Here is a 17,270-nt window from a genome sequence, read left to right as displayed (position 1 = left end):
CTCACCTGTAGCTCTTGCAGCCAGAAGATCATGGTGTGTTGATCCTTGGCCTGCAGGACGTACGTCCTACCGTCCGTCCTGTAAGGGAGGGAAGAAGTGGCTAAGGTTTGCGTTTGACCTCAATATTCAGTTCATGACATTTTTTACATTGTTTCTTAGCACATTAAAAAGAGACGTACACATTCTTTGCACCATCTGTGTAGCAGCGATATTGGACATTCTGTTTCTAGCATAGTACTAAACTGGACTTCAATGCTATGAGGCAAGCAGAGGCTGACCACTAGATCCATGTTGGATACCCGTACCACGGGTCTAACGTCACCTATAATTGACCTTTGGCCATCAGAAGGGAGCTGAGAGATTTTGGTTTGAATCATTTTATGTAGCTTAATTCCCAGTCACTAGATATCAAAGCTTTGAATAAGAATTCAGCATTAAATGGTGACAAAGGCTAAGTATCTAAAGACATTTAGCGCGGTGATTTGGCTCAGTCGATAGCGCATTTGCCCCCAGATCAAAGGGTACCGTTTTGATTCCTGAGTCTCAATGAGTGATGTTGTGTGTTTTTAAAGCATTACATCCCCTCTAGTAAGAGGCAAAAACACTCACCTGTCCCTTTGTATATGTAATGTTAAATGGAAGACCTGCACAACTGTATAAGATGAGTTTAATAGCCATGACTCACGCACATGAAAGACCCCACTTTATTCATTCATTCATCGCAAAGAGCAGGGTGCCAACTCATTGAATAGGCTCCCCTACCCACCCACACAAGAAAAAAATGGTGAATGGTGCCGACCCCTCGTGGTTCGCCCCAGGTGACTAGTAATACTCAGCAAAGAGTATCAACCAATCATATTGTGCCATAATATGCTTAATATAAAACAAAAACAAAAAATATTTAATAGAAGAGCTGTGACTTTCTCTAGTTTCATCTACGTATGTAGCGTTACCTCAGAATGTAGCCAGCGTAAGGACTGGAAAATGTCTCTACACTACGAGTGAACTGGTATGCTACACAACTGGAAACCATTGAAAACAAATTAAACAAATTTATGGTGTCATACAAGTCTAATGACGAGTGAGAAAAAGGTGACATGCTCAAGAGCTTTACTCGGAAATCAAAGAGTTGAGGAAAGGCTTTTATGAAATTCAGCTGAGATTGCTTGTCAAAGTTAGGTTTCTCTTTATAAAGTGGATCATAAATCAAGACTGATATGAGATCACATGGCACTTCATCCATCTCAAAGACAGCATTAATCATACATGTAATAGCTAGAGCTGAAACTGATACACTTTTACAACATACTTCCTTACAAGATACTGTAGGTGAGTGCTGGATTTAATATTTACAGAATATCTTTCGAGACTTGAAATGATATATGAAACTCAATTCACAGCAGTACACGGAGAAGAGGGTCACTTTAAAATCAAAGCAAGTAATTGCAACTGATTGACAATTGCCAATTGTCAACGTATTACAGCACCAAATACAGTGTACAACACTTTCTGTCTTCGTACTAAAAGAGCCACGATGAAAATATGGGCATTTGATACTCTGGTTGGACTCAAACCCATGCATGATCTGTCAATCAATTGCAGATAAAAGCAACATGACACAAGAATTTATCAATATGAATAAATTACACAGTATCCCCTGTATATATAAAGGGCTTTAGGAATGGCACTGGCTGTCAGGCAGAAGCTCAGTAATCCAGTGTATACATCACCTGTGTAGCAATCAGGTTCACTTTATTGGTGCGAGTGTAACTCGAGTACCTTCATGTATACCGTTGTTTTTGTTTTTGTTTTCTTTTATCATGGCTCCGAATAAAACAATGAATAATTGGTGCCTATTTGTAAAATCAATGAAGGCCAATTTGTCAATAGCCGCAGTCACAGTGGCAAAAGATCGCAGTTTAAGATTGCGAAGTCTTGATGTCCGTTCAAACTAGCAGCCAAACTTCTCAGTCTTTGGATCGAGAAGATTGGGTCAATAATGCATGTACGCAAGGAATAAGAAAGAGTACGCCATCTGACAGCGAGTGATTGTGACGTAACAATGCATAATTGTACATCACAATGGCCACATGCTTCAGAGGCTCGGCCCGAAAACAGATGGTGGACTAGCCATGTGACAAACTTCACCAAGTGTTCACACTGCCAAAAGATCGAGAAGCTTGGCGGGGGGTGGAGAAATATACCTAGTTTGAGTGGGAATTTTCGTGAGAAGTTTCGCGAGAAGTTTCACAGGAAGTTTGCAGTCACACTGGCAAAAGACGGAGACTGTAAAGATCGTGATAATAAAATTCACAATCTTTTGCCAGACTGACCGCAGATATTCAGTAGCAATGAAAAAAACTAGCAAACAAGCAAACAAGTTGACAGCAAGAACTCACTAAATTTGAACAAATAAAATAAAGCTCACTGAATTTGGAACTGTCTCTGACTTCCTGGGTTTGTGACATCAAACGTGAGAGATGAGTTGGCAATGTCGATGGAGCTGTAATTTCAGGGGGATGGAAACAAACAAAGCAAAACAAGACCAAATAAAAACAATCACTTGCAAGAAATAATAAAAGCTCTGTTTCAACGTTATGATTACTGTATTCATAACATCCTAGTAATTGAGAAAGTTTCCCACACCAACGTAAAATTAAAGCCAAGATCTCCCATTATCACTGGCTTGAGTTACTGCCGACAATGGTCTCCTCTCAAAACCAGCAATGTATCTACAGTTCGACCTCGATTATCCAGCCATGTCGGAACCGGCGCTCATCCGGATAAGCGAATTGGCCGGATATGGGAGACATGATGTTAATGTATATCGCTGCCATCCAAGCTGCTGTCCCAGTGCACTGGCAGCTAGGCAGGTAGCGTACCCCGCAACGGTGGTGTAATCTATGCTAGCCTGCGCAAAATTTAGTCCCTTCTTCACAAAAATAAAGTAGTATATCTTTATGTGAAAATCATACATGATTTACCTCATTAGATAAGTTTGAGAAACTCACGCACATCTTATGGAATTAGTGAAATAGATCCATGAAAAGATGTTAAAGTCACTGTTTTTTTTTTTCTCAATTTTTGGATGAAAAAAAAAAAAAAAAAGTCCTTCACTGCGTGAACGCGTCCGGATAATAGAGATTTCCGGATAAAAGGAGGCCGGATAATCGAGGTCGAACTGTACATGTATACATTGTAGCTCAAGTCATTACTGTATAACATATCTTGTGAGAGTACAAGACCCTTTACAAAAGTGCTAGAATTAATACAAAGACTATTAAAGTGAGCTGAAAAGTAACATCCATATGTATACAATGTAGTATGAAACTGATGAGACACATTACTTAATATTGAAGATTATGAAAAATGTCACAATCAAATGAAACACAAATTGCCATAACGATGGTAAAGTTACAGCTATGCTCTGCTTGAAAATGATACCAAAAATCAATACATTCCTAAAGGGATCTACATGTACATAAATGACGAATACAAAATATATCTTGTCCATTATTTGAGTGTAGGAAATTACAACAAGAGTTTATTGAAGGGATGGCATATTATTTAATTGTGGATGAGATGGGGAATCAGATTTTTAGTTTTTGTGAGATTATCCAAAAAAAAAAGTCATATTACAGAGCTTACAATTCTAGCAAGAATTCAGAGTTTATCTGACGAAAATGGGATTTGAAATGGCTGAGATATCCAAAATAAAGTGGTCCTAATGAAAGGTGAGACCCACTTTTCATTAGGATCAATTTGTTTTGCTTTCATTGTTTTCAGATATCTGAGTCAATTCAAGACCTGTTTTCATCAAATCTAAACTTTAGATGCCTCTTAGAATTGTATGCTCTTTAATGATTCATATAAATGGTATCAAAATTATCTCACAAAAAGTTGAAACCTGATTTTCTGCCTCAACCAAACTATATCAACCCTTTAACAGATTGTGCATATACTGACTTTAATACAACAGAAGATTCACATATTGCAAAAAACCACCTTTGGGCCCAAATTCACAAAGGTGGTACAAATGAAACCATGGTTTAAACCATGGACAAAGACCATAGTTTTGTATGGGGCGCCAAGTGTCGCATGGCCTATTTCCTTACGAAATCAGCCATTTCGTCGATTTCGTTGACAAAATGTTTATTTCGTTTCATACGAAATGGTAACATTACGTTGACGAAATGATCATTTGTTAACGATTTCCTTATAAAATAGGCCATCCGACACTTGGCGCCCCATACGAAACTACGGTCTTTGTCCATGGCTTCAATTGTACCAACTTCGTGAATTCGGGCCTTGGAGTTTCAAATGTTTCAATATTTTTATTATAAATCATTATATCATTCCACCTCCATCTGTATACTGAAAGTTGAACAGATTATACAACCACATTTGAAGACCTGAATATAAGAACGACCCAAGTCCAATTTTTGGCCAAATTCAGTTTGACATGGGAAATTGTAACTTATGCAAGGACTCATCTGGTGTATAAATGATAAAGCCTAATTACCCATGGAAGTGCCTCAAATGAATGAGTTAAATCTTATATGAATGTAAAATTGAAGGACTTGGGTCATTCTTACATTCATATTATAGCGCCCTCCCTCGTCCTTCTCTCATCTCTATAGCAGAATGATTCAAAGAACGACCCAAGTCCATCACACAAAATGGCCTCTCCACAATTAATGTAAATGTTAACTGCCATAATAATATATGTTCTAATTTGTACAATGTTGCCTTCCCATCACAGTTAAATAGAATATTATTGGACAAATAAAAAAGATATGAATTTTTTTAAAGTTTACTCGAAATGGTCTTCCATGGACTTGGGTCGTTCTTATATTCAGATACTCATTTCTCAGGGGCTGTTTGAGCTGCTGTGGCTCTGTGTATTAAACATAGCCAATGTACTCTCTTTCTTCTGCTTTATGGTTCAAGTCTGCTAGCAGTAACACAACAGATCACCCCAAGGTGGGGGTAACGTGCGTCCCTACCACCTACTTTTGGAGCACCCTAAAAGGCTATTGCCCCTGTGGTATTGTGCTTATGAATACTGGCATACATTGAATGCATATTAAAGTGCCCATACTTTTGTTTCCTTAGTGGCCACATTATCATGGATAAAGTACTACACTGCATTAAAAGACTAAACTCAACATATCAGAGGAACGATTATTGTTTTTATAGTATATTTTAGTGTCCTTACCCAAGTGCAGCTGTATCTTGTGCATTGCGGTAGTAGTAGAGCCGGCATCTGATATCATCAAACACAAACCTGGAAGGGAAGAGCATATTATTATACACATACCAAAAATGATTATCACAGATAGATTACTCAAATCTTCAATGAAATCAGCAAAGGTTATATTTGAATTTAATTTGAATAATGAACAGAATTTGAAATACATTTCCAATAAAGGTTGTTTTAGGTGACCCAAGATCCAAATTACATATGAATTTATAGACGTTTTTTTTTTTTCATTAGTGCTGGAAAAAGTTCGTGCATAAAGCACTTAAAATTGCTTTCATCATTTTGTTTATTTTTTTTTTCAATTCTAGTACAGCGGTAGAAAAACAAATATGGAAATTAATTTAACAAAATGACAGCTCTCTATGTGGTACCTCATAGTACTAAAAACCACATCGTATCATAAATTTTATACACTTGTATACCGACAAATAGGCTGGAGAGTCCACCAACACCTAAAAGACTGTTGTGTTTTGGTTTCTGTTCCTGTTTTTGTGTTTTACCCAGTAGCTAGGAGCATTAAACAAACCGCACAGACTTTCTTGTTCACGCACCCCTTGACATTTTGATACGAGGAGAATTGCACTGTTTACAGCCACAAAGCAGCAGGCTTTTTACTGTTATATATTGCAATACAATTGTTCCCGATTTACACCTCAACAAACAAAATCAGCTTCAAAGGGCCCTTCTTTGTAATCTGCACTCAGTGAAAATTCAATCAGGCACACAGGTCTTTGTACTTGACTAATCAAGGGTGGCACATAAATTTCTTCTCTGTTTTTTCCAGGTAACGTGGGTGAGACACTCATTTTCCAATCACACTCTGGCAGTAAAGTTTCCTGACGAGAAAAGTAACCTCAGTTTCCTTGTAGACTTTGCCCTAGAGATTCTATAGAGTCCTATCTCACCTATGGTACTTACCATTATGTCTACATCAAAATATTTTTCATGGGGGGGGGGGAGAAGGGAGGTGCTGCTTACAAGTGTCATTTCACAGGATATTCTTTCTAGTGTCCAATGAGGCCATGAAAATCGAGAGCTGTTGAAACTTTGTGCTTAGGATGCAAGTTTATGCCGTAGTGTAGGTGGTGAATGTACAAGTGTACATTGTATGTTTCTTGGACTGTGACAGTTTGGTCAGTCTCAGTACACATTTACCACTAAGTCTAGAAATTGTACAAAACGGAGTGTTCAATAGAATTTTAGGGCTGCTAGTGTTACTATCTTTTCTAATCAATTGAAAAAAATCAGTTGAAAAACAACACATTCTCAATGAAAATTTTTATGTATTACAAGATGTCAGTTCAGCATTACACGTACACGTTGTATACGTTCACCCACAAATTTTCTTTTTGGCAAAAAATCTATTAAAGCAATTTGGGGGCAAAGTTCTCTCTCATTCAAAGGTTCTAAAGATCATTTAATGTATTATTGGGGGGCAATGCACATTGGAAACACAAAATAGCCTGAGGTTAATGTGGAAATACCCAGCTAACTCACTGCTGTATTGCATAGGAGACAGAAAATGTGTTCAAACTGAGTGAAACTTTACAGTGTTTAAAAAGCAAAGGAGTGTCCCTATCTAATAGTCCAGTCACTTCACTTAACATGTCAAAGTGCTTTTGTCAAAGTTCAGTAATTCATTAACATTTGACCTCTTTAGAAAGTTAGCAAGCCCACTCAGGTGTAGTAATGTATCCCAGTTCAACAGGAAGACCAGAGTGACAAGATACAGATGTACTTTTTATCTGCATATGTGACCGTGCACCTCAAAACGAACATAAAGTCGCACACACTGATTTTGCGTGAGGACTGAAAATAAGTGAAATGGGTCAACCTAACCGAACTTGACTTTTTCATATTTTCTGAAAGAGCGGGTCTTCTTTTATATTATGCTAAAATTTGGTATTATAAAACGGGCAGGAAAGTGTGTTTTTTTAGCAGTTTATCTCTAACATTTTTGGTAGAATAGTGTGATTAGGTGTGTCTTTAGAATCCCTTTTTCATTTCTGAAAAACCTTGTCCACACTCTTCACTTTCAACTCTAATAAATTTTGAAAGGATAGTGCTACTGCTTTGAAAGTTGGCATTAATTATGGACAGAATGTGTTAATGAGGCATGCTTAATTTCAATTTAATCTGATAATCCCTTCATTGTTGTTACTCTGGCGGTTTACTTCCTGTTTTTTGTCCCATTCATCGCACAGCCAGCATGGTTTGTTAAAGATTAAGCGCTTGAATAGACACTGTACTTCAGAGCCTCTTTTCTCAGTTCACACTTTTCCTGAGTTTGTGCTTTCTTTCCAATATTTAGATAGGTTAGGAGAGTCCATTTGATTTGAGTTATACATCATTTTAAAGCTTAAAGTCTGCTCTTTCAGAATATGGTCTTAACTAAAAATTCATGTCAGGCGACTTTTTGTTTGTTTTGAGGTGCAGGGTCACATATTTTGTTTTTTCGGTAATAGAGATTAGAAGGATAAGATCAATCTCTATTCACTGAAATTAGTTTCCAGACATCAGCGCTAATTGCAGGGCTCGAAATACGTACACCAGAAGGCCAGGAGGCCAATGGCTGTGACGCTCCACCAACTGACCACGCATGATGCCCCTCTAACATTCACAGAGTTTAAGGCCACTAAATGCCCATAACCCTTTTCTGGCAAAAGAAATATAAAATCTGATAAGTTTGAAGATAAAAACAAAAATCTGCCCTGTCTTTACGTAGATTTCCATTGTAGCACATTATTCCAGAATGTGGTCCAAAATACTACGTTTACCCTGATATTTTTATGAAATACAGTTGAACCTCTATTATCCGGCCTCCCTTTATCCGGATCTCTCTATTATCCGGACGCAATCTCGCCGTGATTTTTTTATCTTTTTTTAAGAATTACGGGAGGAAAGGGGGATTCCCAACTCCTTGAGAACTCCTACACAAACACACATGAATTACATATACTTGATACATTTCTTAATAATTATTTAGGTAAATCATCCCAAGAAAAAAGAAAATGATTTCATTCTTGCAAACACGAATCTCTATTTTGGGGTTTGTTACTGAGTGTAACAATGAAAAGGTTGCGGTATACACATTACTACATGTTGTACTACAATGGGCTACATCAGTACATGTGTATATGTATAAAGCATTGAGTCTCCCGTATCCGGCCAAATCCCTTATCCGGATGAGCCCCGGTCCCGACTTGTCCGGATACGAGAGGCTCAACTGTAGATTAGAACAAGTTATCACGTAATACATCCGTAGCATTCTACAGTGCAGTATCACATCCTTAAACAACAGTCGTAGCTTCTGTTGCCAGGGAGGCAGAGAAGCACAAATTAAATCAAAGTCTGATGAAAGTAAAATAGTTCTGATATGATTTTGAGAGCCATGGCCAGTGGGGGTCATTCCACGAGACAGACACCCATGAGTCATACAGCCCACAAGTCGTACAGCCCACGAGTTTGACAACTAGGTAAATAATGCCCATGAGATTGACACTAGCCTCTGAGGTAAAAACAGCCCACGAGTTCGAGAGATCTACAACACAATGTGTTGGTCTCATGGGCCTTGTTTGCTATTGTGTCGAACTCATGGGCCATATGACTTCTGGGCTGTATTATAACAAAATCGATGGAATTTGAGGCCTGTAATCAGCACAGAAAGCACAGTATACGGTCTTGGAACTTACCATCTAGTCTTGAAAGACTTAAGAATCCCCTTCTCTCCCTGCTTGTCCAGGTATCCGCACAATTTGACCGACTTGCTCTGGAAATCCTGGACAAAAAACAAAACAAAACACACATACTACATAAAATGGAAAACAGGAAAAGGAAAACTTTCTTTAAAGGGGAATTTCCCATCAAAACATGTAGACTGAATGCATGTAGCAACTTCCTATCAGGGTAATTACCCCCCTGCTAAATACTGCTTTAAGGTTAGAGTACAGATTAGGGTTAGGGTTAGGATTAAGTTCAGGATTACGATTAGAGTTAGGGTCAGGGGAAGGGTCTAGGGTAATCGTCCAGGGGGTAAATGTGATTGCCCTAGACCCATGCAGCAATATTAATAGAACATTATATGTATCAAATGGATAATCTGTTGAGAAGTTTAGCATTTTTAACATTTGATTATTTTAAGAGGATGTAAAAACATTTTTGATGCCATCTATGGAAAACAATATAAAGAAAAGAAAAGACAATTCCACAAAACTACACAGCTTTGCACACATCCCCTAAACTTGTTACTGATACTATACAAATCCCCATATGTTTCAAAATGATGTCGCTCCCCCTGCTTCCCAAAAGAGGTACCAAAGTCTTGCTCTATTTTTGCTAGAAAAGTGAAAACATGTTGAATTTCTATGTAAATGTTATTTCAAATAAAAATCAGTGATGTGATTTCCGTATTTCAGAATTATGTCTTGTTTGCAGTTGGTATGTAAAAACACATCTCTTCGAAATTCAAAAGGTAACTGCATAAAACATACAATGTATGACAATGTATGCAGCAAATGTTATCTTGCCAAGATTAATAAGTATTTTCTCTCTCTCCCTGGCAGCACTGAATGCAGTCCATTAAATATCAAACCAGAAGCACTTTCCCTGTCTAAACCTTGCATTCATAAATGTATGAATGCCTCTAATTGTCTTCATAAATGACTTCAAAAGGAAGAACAAACTATTAAAAATCAACTTAAAAAGATATTATGTATCATCTGATCTCAGTTTCGGTGTTATACTGAATTGATACGTTTCCATAAAAAGTATCCAGGAGTTCATTTCCCCAGGTGCTTCTCGACTCGCAGCGCTGCAAATGGGACTTTCACTTTCACATACTCAGCACTGTATGTGGTATAGATATTCTCGTTTGAGCGCACACAGTGTGCGTCTGTAGTAAAGACTGGGCATTAGCAATAACTACAACAGTATATGCAGGACATTCAAACAGCACTGAAGCTACATTAAAGTGTTGGCTTCCTGTTTTCAGACTCTTATTCTCTGTACGATTCTCACCTACACTTTCTCCGTACCCGGATAGAGTAGGGAAGGGCCCCAATTCACACCTGTCAGATACATTGTAATCTGATCTGAGCAATCTATCAAACACCTTTCTATCACACTCATATCACACTTTTATATGTAGGAAGAAAAACTTGACTAGTTGTAAACAATATGTGCGCATGCATTTTTAAAGGGATAGTACAGTATTGGTGGAGATAAGAATTGGGCTTTTAGCTTTTTGCAAGCTACCAAGAAAACACTTATGAAATAGTACAGAGCATACCCTTTTAAGAGGAATTCAAACTTTATTTGATGAAAATTGGGTTTTGAATGACTAAAACATCCAAAAACAAAGTAAAACAAAGTGATCGTAACAAAATGTGGGTCCCACACTTTATTAGAATCGCTCTGTTTTGGATATCTCAGCCATTTCAAGACCAATTTTCATCAAATAAACGATGAATTCCACATGGAATTACATGCTCTTTAATATTTCACAAGAGGTTTCTCATTATCTCACCAAAAAATGTTAGAAACCTGAAATTAGGCCTCAACCAAAACTATACCATCCCTTTAATTGGATTGCTCAAGATATTATTTGGGCTGGTAAAGAAAGATGTAAGGCTACAAATACAGGGCCTTGATGAGAGAGATTAGTCCTTGAACCAGAATTGACATTATCCCATTGAGGACAAGTCCCGCGTATACTCGGCAAGTGTATCATGAATGGAAAATATGTGTTGTAGCAAAGTCAGCCCGTCCTCAACAGGTTATTTTTAATGCTCCTGACCTGCATAATTACAAACTCAAGTGGGTGTTTGGGGTTTTGTGTGTGCGTGTATTTGTGGGTGCATCTTTTTTGTTTTGTTTTTGCTTTGTGTTTGTTTGTTTGTTTGTTTGTTTGTTTTTGGGGGATTGTTGTTGTCGTGTTGGGAAGGGGAGGATTTTAACTGTTTTAAAGGCCCAAGCATGTGGAAATATCGGTGGTGTGATTGAATGAATACTTCATTCTCTGTCCAACGGGATACATTGGAAAACCATGACCAGCATCCATCAGGAAATTCATTCATTCATTCATTTGTTCAATTCGGTTTTTTTTCATAAAATTAGCACAAGGAGTTTGCATCAAAAAAGTCTGTCACACAGACTAGCAGTGTGAGTTAACGTTTAAACTTGATATTTTAAAAACTATATCGAAGAGTGAAATTCATTCGACAGAATTGCAAAGTTGTATTAAAAGCAAACATGCATAAAGCAAATACATACAGTACAATTAGAAGTCACATCAAAAACACATTAAACTTGTAAACATTAAAGATTAGCACTTATAACGTGGACCTATTAAAGGATGAAAAACATAGCAAAGCAAAGTATAGCAAAGAGAGAGAAAGAGAGACAAATGAAGAGGAGGAAAGGAAGAAGGTGCAAATCAAAAAAGATATAAGTAATAAAAATTGAACAAATTGCTTTCAAGATTCCTGTGAGTAAACCAAAGTTCTGTGGCATTGCTTTATATCCATGAGTAAGAGAGGGAGAGAAAGAAAGAGAGGTAAAAAAAAAAGCAGACTAGAGAAAATTGAAGAGCACAAAAGAGGAGTCCAGGGCCCTGTCTTATAAAACTTGTGATAGAAATCAGTCAATCACAAATCTCTTGAAAGCTGCAATCAATCGCAACCTGTGATTGATTGATTGCAGTTCTCCGTCTTAATTTCAATCATAACTTTTTTATAAGATAGATTTGCATTCAATCGTAAAGTTGTGATTGTCTTTGTAAGACGGGGCCCTGAGAGAGAGGGGGAGAGAGAGAGAGAGGGAGAGAGATGGAACTCGCTGCTTCAAAGAATCACAAAATCAAAGCTTGCCATTATATTTTCAATACATAACACTGCTGCCCTACTTTGGCAAAAGGAAGCAAGTGACATACATGTACCATCCAAATATGAGTTATTGATGTTTTCCTAATTCACATAATGAGCTCTTCTACCAGACTAAATTTCATGCAGAAACACTCATCCTACTAAGAAATACGTATGTTAGATAAGACATCATGACAGTCCATTGACGTCAGTGTAAATGACAGTCACATTTTGCTCATTTACGAGAAATGTCACTTTTGTCACTTGCTTCCTTTTGCCAAAGTAGGGCAGTACAAAATTTTAGTCTACACTACATACATTGTACAACTTGTATACCGGTACACACACATACATGTACATCTGTATAGTATCCATAAATCTTAGTTTTATGGAGGAATGATCTAGACAATGTATGCTCATAAATCTCATGTGTCAGCAATGACAACTAATCAATATGATGAGTGCTTCCCTGTGATAAATTCATTTGTTTAAATACCATGCTAAAAACTGAAAAAACCACTTGAAAAAAGTTTAGTCTATATGTACATTATGTAAAACAACAGAACAAAAATATCAATACCCATAGTATTTCATCTAAAAACAGTGAGTGCAAAAAAAAAAAAAGTTCATACATTGTAAACATAAACAGAAAATCAGATTTTTCCTAAAATTAGGGAACATTCCATGTACACATAGAGCTGTTGTATGTCACCCTTTTAGAAAGGAAAAGGAGAAGGAAAAAAAAAATCGACCAGAAAATTTGTGCATTTAAAAACAATTCACTTGATCAGGTTGAACAATGGCATGTTCTCTTGAACAAAGACTAGCATCCCCTTTCCATGAATCTAAATTGTGCCACTGAGTGGGAGTTCACATCCATATTATCACGAGTGTTTCCTTCTGCATGTCACACGTGTGCATGAAGGGTGTCGAGATCTGGCACACATGTGGACTCTCCAAGAGGAAGAGGCGAGTGTCCCAAGTAATTGGTTCATTTCCGCTCAAGAGGGTGGTATGGAAAGCTGACCGCGAATGGATTTATATTTTCAACGACATAATAAAAACAAACACACATCACATGTACACATCATGCAATGTTTCGGAAAAAACAAACTGCAGTGCTCACTTGTGTTTTCAACCTCTGAGAAATCTGAGGGGAAAAAGGCAGCGCTTTGTGGAAAATCCTGATTAGAAGTAGAACCAGGTTTGCTGTTGCCAGGTTTTGTGTTTGTTTGTTTTTGTTGTTGTTTTTTTCAGGCAGTATTTTGACACTTTTTGCACAATCATTTAACAGCAGTCAAGGACCTATTGTAACAGAGCGACGTTCACAAAAAAAAAAAGAAAAAAGAAAATAGGAATAAAACAGCTTACAGGTTACAGATTTTGTTATAAATAATAATCATTATCACTGAAGTTTGTACATAAAAATGTGGACATCCAAGTGTGATAGGATAATGTCCATTACAGAGATCAGGATTATAAAACATTCATTATGGAATACACTGAGTCATACAACCATGACACCTCCTGTACTATGAAATACTTGAGTAATATCTGAAATATAGTGTATTATATGTACATGTATGAAGTGTATTTGGTTTTGTGTTTTCAGTTTGTTTGTTTGTTTGCTTGTTGCAGATCCCCTTTTCAAGGCAGTACTACTACTAGTACATGTCACGGCTTGCTAAGGTTGTTTGCCTATAGATGGTCATATGTGCCAACATTATACAACAAACATCATTCTTAACCCGTTGAGGACGAGTCCCGAGTATGTACTCGGGCAGGTGTCTATGGGAAATGCGTGTTGTGGCAAAATCAAACCGTCCTCAACGGGTTAACAGTCATTTAAACAAAAACCAAATGCAACTGTGTTGAGATATCTTGTCATTATGAAACAATGATTTTCAGATGCCAAGAAGGCAGAAAAAAAAAAAAAAAAAACTATTCATAGACAATCAAAACAGGCGACAACAGTTGTGTACGTCCATTATAAAAGCATTTTTTTTTTCTGAAGCAGTTTGACAAATCGAAACCCCAGGAGGGACCCCGTCCCTGTAAAACGATAGCTTTTCTTGATATTTTTGGGTAGTTTTTCCACTGACCACATCATCAGAGTAACAAATCACAGTGTATATCCAGTCTAGTTCCAGCCAACCTTGTCTTATCAAACTACAACTGTATTTTGAGAAAGTTACAAGATCTAGACAAGCAGGTCAATGTGATCCCAGGGAATAATTTTCAACTCAAATTTGATTAGCAATTTCAGCTGATGAACAATATTTTAAATGTTATCTTGTACACTTCTATGGAAGAAAACTGCTACACAAAGGTTAGTTTGTGTAGCAGTGTTGTAAAAATGCATAGCAAATTGCGATGCGATACCAGGAAAATTATTCCATGGATCCTCAAAACAAGAGAGCAAATGCCGTCTTTGACTTTGTCATACAACAACGACAATGCTTTGGCATGATGTGTCTCATAGACATAGACATGTTTGTGCCCCCTGCCCTGGGCACTGGGTATAAAAGGAGTTTAGCAAGTTATGATATGATGGCACCTACACAATGTACCCTACACCTAACTCCGGGCGCTCCTTGTACACAGTTACATTGTGCCCTTGCATTCTAGATTTTAAACCAAACATTTGGTCAGTATCATCATTAACTGCGACAGCCGCCGCTCTTGCGGCGCAGTCTCCGGGGCTACATCATCATGAATATGATTGCTGGTGATAAATTCTGGATAAGTTGTTTGAGGCTATTAAAAGGCTGTGAATAATGAATTTTGTAAATAAAGAATCACCTGTTGCTTTATAATCAAGGTATTATTTGTTTACACCGATGTTCTAGATATTCATTTACAATTGTAGGCCTACTTGCTACAGCCTACGCTAGGTGTTCTACACCCGCATTTATGAAAGACTCATATAGGCCCTGATGCACAAAAGAGGGTCATGATCTAACTAACCATCGATGTGTAGTGAGATGTTCTTCTTTACAACTTTCAACAAGCCATCTTTTAGCCATTTGTCATAGACCTATGTGAGGGAGAATGAAATGTAACGTTGTGTTAGATCTACACAAAATATGTCTGTGACTAAACAGGAAGAACTCCTAGCAGGGTCTACTTGACTGAGCTGATCAATAAGTCGAAGTGTAACTTTTCAGAAATTGAGAAATCACGGCCGAAATCACATCACTCACGTCACTTGTGGGACTCGGTGGATCCGATCGGCACATATTTGTATTTCGCTCCTTTCCTGCAGCTGTAGTCTGTTCGACAGTTCCTTTCTCCTGATCGCCCGAAGACGATTCGGCAGACGACAATCGACCGGCCATAAATTCTTCAAAACCATCCAGACCTCCACTATCGAGTGTTGGCTGTTGCTGCTGTTGACGTTCTGGGGATAAAGTACGCGAAATTGCAACGGAGCGCTCTCGGGACTGTGCGCCGGGAAATGCTGGCTCGCTAGCAGACAGCAGCCCGGTATGACTCGCCACCTTCTTCTCTCCGACTAGAAATGGATCAGTTTCCATGCTAAGCCGTCCGACACCCGTGACGATCTCATGAGTTCCGTGCCGCGATGACATGACATCATCATCTTCGAAAGAAATCAGGTTTGCCGTCGGGACGTCTGCCAAAAAGGCGGAAGGGAAAGACGGTGTCAGCAAGTGACTGCCCCCTTCGCGTGCGGGTGACGCCACTTCCTTTCGCTTAGGCGCAGCCATGTTGTTGAGTGATAATGCCGCTGCGCTGCGCTTCTAAGCTCCCAGATCCCGCCCGTAAAAGGCCGTTGCCGCGCCGCTGAGCATCTGCTGCTGCTGCAGCAGGTGTCAGTGCACAGTGTTGCAGCAATGCAGCTAGCTAGAAAAAAAGGCAATTTATTAGCGCACAGCAAGTGAATGCCTGCGAATTGGACATTTTGTCGTAGATGGCGCTATGAAACTACTTTAAATTTCTAGGATACACTTCGCATTGATGCGGCGGGCGCGGGGAGGTGTTTTGTCTCACCTCCCTGATTGATTGATGTTACTGCATCTGCATGCATGCTGTTCAGCTCTGTTGCTGCTGCACAAAGCGAGTTTCGCACCACCAAGTTCGAATAATCATGAGGTGGAATACTAAGATTCGTTAGTAATCTGTTAGTGTAGGCCCTAATATTAGATTTCTCAGGTCTGGCCAACACATAACAGGCGTTGTTGTTGTTGTTGTTGTTCTTGTTGCTGCTGCTGCTGTTTTACATAGTTGTTGTTGTCTTCTGCATCGTCGTCATCGTTGTTTTTCTTGCATCACCAAACAGTGCGGTCCCATAACCAGGAAATAACCGTTATTTACTCCTGCGACAATTTTTCCCATGAAATATCTGAACGCTAGTAATAGACATAAATTCTACCCACAAGCATAACCCTAACCCTAATCCTAATCCTAATCCTAATCCTCACATCAAACTAAACCTGAAACCATTTACCCTAACCCTAAAAGTTCCTGGAGAAAGTAAGACGGGAGCAGCTGGCTTAAAGGCACTTGAAGGCTAGTACCTGATCAGTGGGAATCAGTGGAAATGCTGGGAGATGATTGTTCCAATCCTCATGGGATTCATTCAAGAGTTCATTGCATATCTATTGTTGTGTGAAAATGATTTATTGCTTCAGAACGGTCTCATATTCAAGTAATGTGCAGATTAATGCTCCGTCACTGACCAGGGACGCTAACCTGGAAGCATTAAACTGCACATTACTTGAATATGAGACCATTCTGAAGCAAATCATTTTCACACAACAATAGATATACAATGAACTCTTGAATGAATCCCATAAGGATTGGAACAATCATCTCCCAGCATTTCCACTGATTCCCACTGATCAGTTACTAGCCTTCCCCTTTAAATAGATTGTCGCAGGAGCAAAATGCCGTGTCACACTACTGTAGAGCACAGTAATAGCCGGCAGGTGCAAGACGATAGCTAATGATAAAATGTGACAAGTTCTATGAAGGGTTATATAATTCGTTTGCCAGCCCTGCTTGTTAAACTTGGTGGACATCATGCAATCATATAGCTATCATGATTCAATACAATGTGCGCCATGGTTTTACAACATGCCTATTTCATGTAGTTGAATGACAAAAAGGATATTTCACTTGAATAA

At 38.4% G+C, this 17,270-nt stretch overlaps 1 protein-coding gene across 1 annotated transcript in view; it reads right to left on the bottom strand.

Moving 5' to 3' along the window:
* Positions 1–15,851, bottom strand: part of LOC140246538 (TBC1 domain family member 2B-like) — a 58,516-nt gene extending 42,665 nt beyond the window's left edge. Inside the window, exons 1-6 of the mRNA XM_072325881.1 lie at positions 15,327–15,851; positions 8,956–9,041; positions 5,219–5,287; positions 2,429–2,503; positions 954–1,022; positions 6–78 (exon numbers count right to left, since the gene is read on the bottom strand). Of these exons, the coding sequence (XP_072181982.1) occupies positions 6–78; positions 954–1,022; positions 2,429–2,503; positions 5,219–5,287; positions 8,956–9,041; positions 15,327–15,851 (897 nt within the window). The remainder of the gene's footprint in view (positions 1–5; positions 79–953; positions 1,023–2,428; positions 2,504–5,218; positions 5,288–8,955; positions 9,042–15,326) is intronic.
* Positions 15,852–17,270: the final 1,419 nt, after the last annotated feature.

This window comes from Diadema setosum, chromosome 3 (assembly GCF_964275005.1).
Source record: "Diadema setosum chromosome 3, eeDiaSeto1, whole genome shotgun sequence".
In the NCBI taxonomy this organism is placed as follows: Eukaryota; Metazoa; Echinodermata; class Echinoidea; order Diadematoida; family Diadematidae; genus Diadema; species Diadema setosum.
The sequence above is the reverse complement of the archived record's forward strand: the minus strand, read 5'-3'. Positions and strand labels throughout refer to the sequence as shown.